General features: G+C 32.8%; 1 protein-coding gene across 2 annotated transcripts; it reads left to right on the forward strand.

Moving 5' to 3' along the window:
• Window positions 1-602: 602 nt before the first annotated feature.
• Window positions 603-2,886, forward strand: LOC111399742 (ankyrin repeat-containing protein At5g02620). Of its 2 annotated transcripts, XM_023027220.1 has the most exons (4): window positions 603-1,136; window positions 1,227-1,636; window positions 1,720-2,583; window positions 2,671-2,886. In XM_023027220.1, the coding sequence occupies exons 1-4, from the start codon at window positions 803-805 to the stop codon at window positions 2,671-2,673; spliced, it is 1,611 nt and encodes a 536-aa protein (XP_022882988.1). In that variant the 5' UTR covers window positions 603-802; the 3' UTR covers window positions 2,674-2,886. The 2 variants fall into 2 exon arrangements, with proteins under 2 accessions (XP_022882988.1, XP_022882980.1); XM_023027212.1 differs by having other exon boundaries at window positions 1,720-2,886.
• The last annotated feature ends 5,815 nt before the right edge of the window (window positions 2,887-8,701 follow it).

The raw sequence follows: 8,701 nt of genomic DNA on the forward strand, positions 1-8,701 counted from the left end.
CTCATACTGATTTTGAAGTATATATTCATTAGTACGAATAAATGACATACTTTTCAATTGTAGAGTAGTTGAAATAGTAATTGGCCAATCGAAAAACGAGAGATTCAATCAATCAATTAAGATTTTACACTCCATAAATCAGCCTCTCGTATATGGAGATCCTTCGCCCTAATTTCATGAAAATCAATGCTTATAAAGAACACAAGGAATTGATTTGAAGCGTCATTTAATTATTTTACACCAGCTTAACTGCGCGGAACTTTTATTTTTATAAGAAATTTACTATTTATACACTGATTTTTGACACTTTGGTTGTTATCAGTGTCAATTAGATGAAAAAACTGTTTGAAATTTAAATTGTTCAATAAAATAATGACGCGTGATAAAATATAAACTAAATTGTACACCATAGTGTACATGTAGCAAGGTTCATTTTATAAATCGATAGATTGTAAGTCAATCGAACTACATTCGTTGGTGATCACGCCCTCATGCTATGAGACAAATAATGAGAGTCGAGCTTGTTCGAAGCATAATGGTCTTTAGTTGCTTCTAGAAGATAACAAAATAAAGAGAAAATAGTACACTATATTATTAGATATAGTCCTTTGATGAATTTCAAATCAACAGGGTTAGCTCATTCTTGGGTTTTAATAATAAGGCTTTTGTTGTTGTTGTTGTTAGCCTCGATCTCTCTTATTGGGATTTGAAATGCGATTATTGATAGGGGTTTTTGAGGGGAGGAAGGAGATTTTCTGTAGATTAGAATAAGCTGAAGGAGGGATTTTAATTATTCGATAAGATGGAAGGACCGGCAGTACAGCCAGCCAGCCCCCGGAAAAAGATGACGAAACAATTGACAGGGAAACGAGACGATACTGCATTGCATTCTGCAGCTAGAGCAGGGAATATTGTTGCCATAAGGGAAATCATCAATGGTATTACAGAGGAAGAATTGAAAGAGATGTTATCGAAGCAAAATTCAGCCGGAGAAACAGCCTTGTATGTAGCTTCTGAATACGGATATTTTGAGTTAGTGAGGGAGATGATCGAGTTCTATGACCTTGCAGCTGCTGGAATCAAAGCGAGGAATGGCTTTGATGCACTTCACATAGCTGCCAAACAGGGGGATTTGAGTACTTATCGATACAAGATTAGATTTTTCATATGATTTTATCTGTTTATTGGTTAAGATTTGACGTAAATCTCAACTTCGTGTATTGCAGAAGTGGTGAAGGTGTTGATGGAAGCACATCCCGAGCTGTCCATGACCGTTGATGTTGCAAATACCACGGCTTTGCACACTGCAGGGACTCAAGGGCACATAGACATCGTAAATCATCTCTTGGAATCCGAAAGCAGCCTTGCCACCATAGCTAAAAGTAATGGGAAAACAGTCTTGCATTCTGCTGCAAGAAATGGGCATTCACAAGTTCTTAAGGCCCTCTTGAGTAAGGAGCCCGGGATTGCTACTCGAACTGATAAAAAGGGACAGACCGCACTTCACATGGCCGTCAAAGGACAAAATCTTGAGGTTGTAGAGGAACTAATTAAAGCAGATCCCATGTCGATTAACATGGTGGACAACAAGGGAAACACCGCATTGCATATAGCCACCCGGAAAGGGAGGACACAGGTAATTTTGTAGTCACGTCTTATTTTGTTACAATTTTGGGGAAATCTTTAACTTATGCTAATAGTTTGTTTTAACTTATGCAGATTGTGAAGATGCTGCTAGGACAGAACGAAACCGATACAAGAGTTGTTAACCGGTCTAATGAAACTGCCCTCGACACCGCAGGGAAAATGGGGAATTCTGATATCGAAGCCATCCTGAAGGAACACGGTGTTCTGAGTGCAAAGACGATAAAGCCTCAGACGACAAGTCCAGCTCGGGAGCTGAAGCAAACCGTGAGTGACATAAAGCACGAGGTCCATTACCAATTAGAACACACGCGTCAAACCAGAAAACGCGTGCAAGGTATAGCTAAACGCCTCAACAAAATGCATGCCGAGGGGCTCAACAATGCCATTAACTCGACTACTGTTGTGGCTGTACTCATCGCCACCGTTGCATTTGCAGCGATATTCACTGTTCCTGGCCAATATGTCGATGACCCTAATGATATTCCTCCGGGCCTTTCCCTTGGGGAGGCAAATATTGCTCCAAAACCTTCGTTTCAGATTTTCTTTATCTTCGACTCTGTTGCCCTGTTCATTTCTCTAGCAGTCGTGGTGGTGCAAACCTCGGTCGTGGTAATAGAAAGCAAGGCGAAGAAGCAGATGATGGCGATTATAAACAAGCTAATGTGGCTGGCTTGTGTGCTTATTTCGGTGGCATTCTTGGCATTGTCGTTTGTTGTAGTTGGAAAGCACGATAGGTGGCTGGCAATTGGAGTGACAATTATGGGAAGTACAATATTGGCAACAACAATAGGTACAATGTGTTATTGGGTAATTATGCATCGGATAGAGTCCTCGAACAAGAACTCTATGCAGGCCAGCAGAGACCGGTCCTGGTCGAAATCTTTACTTTCAGATTCGGAAGTCCTAAACAATGATTTCAAGAAAATGTATGCAATTTGAAAGCTTTTCTCAAAAAAAGGTTAAACCCTAACCTTAAGGGTCCCCCACCACCCCTCCCCTGGAGCATCGTGAGGGAGGTAAATCTGAAAGCTTTTCTCGTGCTTATGTATGAATCAGTGGCAGCAATGTCTTCTCAAGTTTTTAACATAAATGTTATTGTTAACTGCACTTTTATATCCTTTTTATTGCCAAATGATGGGGACTTCTTGTTTGGGATCGTTTGGCATTAGGATAATGTAATTACTTGAAACATGTATCTGGTTACCTAGTCATAAGTATGGCAACTGTGACAATTTTAAACTGACTTGTTACATGCACTAAAAGCAAACTCCGAAGGTCTTTCTTGAAGATGCAAAATTAATGGTAGCTTGTTATGCTCAAGTAATTTCAATCAAGTTGTCCAACTAAATGGGAAATTGTTCGACTTACGAGAAAGTTACTCTGTTATTTGGCAACAATTGCTCAAGTACAACATTATCTCTACAATCATGCTTGGTGTACACCAAATTTGACAGTTTGTCAGTAAACTATCATTTAACAACTAAAAAAAAAACAAAAACCAATTTAATTAGACAAGCCCAGGTAATAGGAAGAGATAATTAAACCACCATTGTTTGAGTTGTCCAGTAAATCCAATAATAATATTATTTGTTGAAACTTTTGAAGTAACTCCTTCAGATATATATGCTTTATGACATCTCAATATTCCATTCGACACTTGATTGGCTATCATAATTTTTTTGAAATTTTGCCTTTTCTCAAAAAGCAAATCAGGAGAAGTATTTTAAGGGTAATAAGGAGATACTTTAGAATAATTATTCTTTCTACCTCTTAATTTATTGATATGAAAATCTTTATCTTCAATAAATTGAGATTCAAGTTCGTCAATAATATTTATTTTATTAGAACTTGAGGATAACTTTGATAACTGAGTAGCTGACTCTTTGAGAACACTAGTCTCAATATTGAGATTTCCAAATTGAGGAACATTTTCATGAGGTTTAAATAGAGAGTTGATGGGTTTTTTTTTTTTCTTTTATCAACAAGTTTGGAAGGAGTAGAAGTTTTAGAATCAAAATTAATTTCAATTCTGTTGAGTTGAAAGCACATTGACTGTAGAACAATATTAGTATAAATTGTTTTGAGCTTAAATGTTTTTTATATCTTTAGCAACAACTTCAAATTCATCTAGTCATTCGGAAGATATTTTCTGGAGAGAAAAATGCAAGAATTTGAATTTTTCCCTAAAAAACAATAATTTCTTGCATATGAGGATGAGTGGTTTGGAAAATATCACCAGTAGGTGTTTTCCAAGTATTTTTTGAAGTATTTGTATTTTGAACAGATTTTTCTTTAGTGGGTTTTTTGTTAAAAGCTTTGAAATATGCCCACTCGTAAAAATATAAATCTTTTGAAAATTCATAAAATTCTTTCCAAAAAGATTCGATTTCTCCTTTGAAAAACTTTTTCAAAGTAATTTTGTAAAATTTTTGACATTAGGAGTTTGATCAGTTTTAAATTCATTTCTTCTATTTATTGTAAAAGAAATAACATTACATTGCTAATAAAGTCTTTCTGGAGAGATAGTATATCTGATAAAGTAGGAGAATTAGGTTGTTCTGATTCATCATCCTTATTAGTACTACATTGAAGTTTTGGATTATTAGGAGGAAAATCATCTCCTTTGAGAGAGGATGTTGAAAATCTAGTTGATTGAAAAGAAAATTCTTTAGATCTATCTTCAGATCTGGAAGAACATGATCTTTGATGTTGAACAATAAAGATCCTTCGAAGATCATCTTAACATGCCCATCAGGAAAAGAAATAACTTGATTTGGAGTAGTTTGAATATGAGTAGGAATTGAATTTTAAACATTCTCAAAATTCCATTCAAGTTCTCTGGATCGAAGATTTTATGATATCTTTTTAGGAATCATGGTATTAGAATAAAAATGGTTGACTTCAACAAGAAAACCATCTTCTTTTGGAAATGAGTTGAGTTGAGTATTCATAAGCTTGTGATATATTCTGCATATTACAGCAAATGCATTTTAACGATCATTAAAATCTAGATTTCTAGTTTGAATATGAAGATTTAGAGCATTAAGAATAGCTCCATCAGTAAGATTGATAGAAAATTTTGGATAATAATTTGAAAATATAGAATCACTTTGTTTTCAAATTTGAAAAGTCTCTTATCTATAAGAGCTAAAAGCATAGTAATGTCTAAACCTGGTCGAAATAATGATTTGACAGCAATTTGAACTAATCCCACGTGAAGATATTTTAATTTTTTATACGAGATTGAATAGCTTCTTTTGAAAATAAATTAATGTAAACATTTTTTTTATAGTAAGAGTTTGCTCAAGTGTTTTGATAGCATAATTTTAAGTAAAATCATACTTTCCTAATTCATATATAGAGTTTGTCTACCTTTAGAGTAGTCCAATTATAGAGTCTTTGTTCAATTTGAGCAATTTAAAATTAATGAGCATTGAAATCATTTGATACAGACAATGCTTGATCCAATTCTTCTTCATTTGAAATGTTTTTAGATCTACTACTAGATCTTCTAAACCAATATGATATTAAAGATGTAATTAAATAAATTGAAACTATAAAAACCTACCACTGTAGACACAATACTACAGGATAGACAGACTATTACCAAGTCTACAATAGGACCACCCTAACATGCCTAATTCGAGAACATAGGCTGACTAACGTCATTCAGCAGACATCCAGGTTTGAACCAGATTTTCCCTTTACAGAGTATCTAATGGAAAATTATTATATCCTCACTTTATTTGCTTATGGCTCTGATACCAATTTAGCCCAGATAATAGAAGGAGATAAAAAATAAGAGGATAGAAAGAAAATTGAAGATTTTATTTAATATTGAAATCTACAAGATTGAAAACGATAAATTGAAATAACGAGAATGAAAATGAGAAAATTGAAATTACAAGATTGAAAATGATAACGGAATGACTCAAAAAATACAAGGATTTCTTAGAACTATCTTAAAAATGTTTTTTATCCCATTAAAACACACTTGAGCTAAACCTTGTGTCTTCATCTCTTTATATAGACGGATTTCGGATTTAAAATCTTTTTGAATTAAAGAATCTTGAAGGACAATATGAAAGCAATAATATCTGTCCTTGTTTGTCGTTTGTTTGCCACTTGCACCATCTTTTTAATAATTGCTGAAAGATCCTCTTCATTAAAGTCAGTCTTCTGCTTTCGAGTGTTGGTAGTGCTAGAAGAAACAATTTTTGAGGTAGCAAACACATTTTAAATAATATATTTTTTGAATTATGAGCCCCATAGTGTATTAATTCATCCAAATAACCGGGTTAATATAGTCATTTTGAATTCTTTTGAGTCTCCTGAGCAATCAACTCATCAATATCTAGCTCGTAGCAATCATCTTCGTTGCTCTGAGCATAGTCTATTTCTGAATCTGATTAAGAGGAAGAATCTTTTGTAGATTTTGATTTCCTTGAGGAAGCTTCAGCTAAGTCGGCAATTTTCTCTGAATTAATTTTCAACTCTTCTGGAGTCTTACATTGAGTAAGCATAGCTAAAAGCTTTGATTTTTCTGAAAAGAAATCAGCGTGCTTTTCTTGATCCTTCTTAGAAACCTTTCGAACGCCAATATTTCCTTTGTTCTTGAATCCATGAATTAGTCTTATGAAATTTTTACCACCATTTTATTTTGAATCGTCATACAATATTTTTTTATACAGAAATTAGATTTTGTTCTTTGAATAATTTGAAAATCCCAACAGAAAATCCAAGATACTTTAACATTGAGGGCGAATTGGAACAAAAGAATTTCTTGAGGCTTCAAATTGTTTTTGCCTCGTTTTTGAAGTGTTTGAAGTCTTGATGAGTAAAACTGGGTAAAATTTACTCATCGAGTCCAAAATAGTCGAACCACATTTGAAACCATTTTGAAAAATTATTTGAACATGCATGGTGAAATAAAATAATGGAGGAATGAGTTACAGGCCTATAATAAGAAAAATTGAAACAAACATCTTTATGGTTAAAATAATTGAAATGAGATTCAAATGCATCATCTTTAGATAATCACATTCGTTGCTTCTCCCATGGATATTGTCCCTAGTTTTCGTAAGACAAAACCCTTTGAATATTTATTTTTGAAAAAAATTGGGAGTGAACGTGGTTCGGTTTGGACGGTTTGTACTATATTTCTAACTCAAACCATTTTATGCGGTTTGAAATTTTTTCAAACCAAACCAAACTATTTTATTTTTCAAACCAAACCAATCCAAACTATAATTTGCGGTTTGATTCGGTTTTAATCCGCTATTTATCTATCAATATTATAGTAATATATTTAACATAAGTTAACATATAAGTTTAAATGAGAACTAATAATGTTAAATGTTAAATTACATTTATATTTACTATGAAACTCATGAATAAATTATTTTCAAAACTTGTTGCTAAAAGATGTAATAAAACAATTACTTTTTTTTTTCATTTTTATTTATATTTTCTTGTTTGACATTCATATTGTCATATAGAGGTTGGTAAGTGTAGAATTACATTCTGCTATTATAATTTGGTTAAAACTCATTTCCTCTTGCTATTCTGATATTAAAAAAAGGATTGAATGAGATATTTTTGGATGTACAAAGATTAATAGAGTTTCGACTAAATGGAAATTGATGAATTTCATTCTCTAATTACTTTATGAAAGTAGAAGGTAATAATACTAGTTAAGGAACTTTAACAATTTTACACAATCAATACAGTCCGTCCTTCGTTCTTCCCAAACCACAAGCAAGTTCATTAATCGTCTAGACAAATAAACAGTTATTTTTCTATCCAAACCACAATTCACAAGAATATAATAAGTTAAAAAACAACAAATAAAAGAAAGAACAACGAAAAAATGGTTTGAATGAGAATTTGAGATTTACAGAAAGAGAAGAGAAAAAGAGGTGATTCAAGTAGAAATTAGTAGACTAACAGGTAAATGCAACTGACAATTCGTAAGATAAGCGCCAAATGTTATTGAAATGAAAGTTTATATTAGGACTTCTGAAACTTTGAACATGATTTATTGATGTAGTTTTGTTAAATTATGATTTGGATTGTTGAAAATATGTTTTTTTCTTTTCATTTCATATGATTTTGAAATAATTTTAGTTTAGTTTAAATATTGGATGAGGACATGTGTTGTGAACTTGTTAAACCATATGTCAATAATGATGAATCTAATTTACTTTCTATGATTATTTCAATAGGCTGGTTGTAATTTATATTGTTAAATTTGGTATTTTTTCTGAAAAGTGAAAACTGTAAAAATTTTAAGTTAATAAAACTAATGTTTTAATTAAAAATTTTTAAAACAGTTCGATTCGATTTTTTGCTGCTTTTGAAAATCAAAACTTAAATGAAACCATTTTAAAACGGTTTGAATCGGTTTGAGGGAAAAACCCACGGGTTCATGTGGATCCAAACCAACGGTTTCAACTCAACAGCTTCGGTTCGATTTGCGATTTCGCGATTTTCTTGTGTAGCCCTAGAAAAAAAATAGTATATATGGTTTTTGAGGATTTGGGGTGTATGTTATAATAGCAGATCTTAATTTAATGAGGATAAATTCATAATAATTCCTAGTTTTTTTTTTTATGTTTCTGGACATGAAATGGAGATTTGGAGGAAAAATATCTTGAAGGCAATCTTCGAGAGATGTATTCACCTTTGAATCTAGGGTCTATCCCAAAAAAGGACGTTGAAGAGGTTTTGTAAATAATGAAAGGTCTTTTGAATAGGAATGGCAATAAAACCTGTCCCGCTCCGAATGGCACAAAAACACCTGCTCCTAACTAGTTGGTGGGGCGGGGCATGGCAGGGCGCCCCCGTCACCGGGCTTGCCACGTCCCGAACCCGCCCCGTGAAGGAAAAAATATTAAAAATAATTTTATTTCTAGACAATTCACCCATTAAAAATTCATTTTAAATTTGTATTTTATTTTCTAATAATAACGTAACTTGAAACTTTGAAAAAAAAATTAATAATAATAATAATAATTAATTAATTAAACGGGACAAAAAGTTGCCTCATCCTCAC

The sequence above is a fragment of the Olea europaea genome, chromosome 1, assembly GCF_002742605.1.
Source record: "Olea europaea var. sylvestris chromosome 1, O_europaea_v1, whole genome shotgun sequence".
In the NCBI taxonomy this organism is placed as follows: Eukaryota; Viridiplantae; Streptophyta; class Magnoliopsida; order Lamiales; family Oleaceae; genus Olea; species Olea europaea.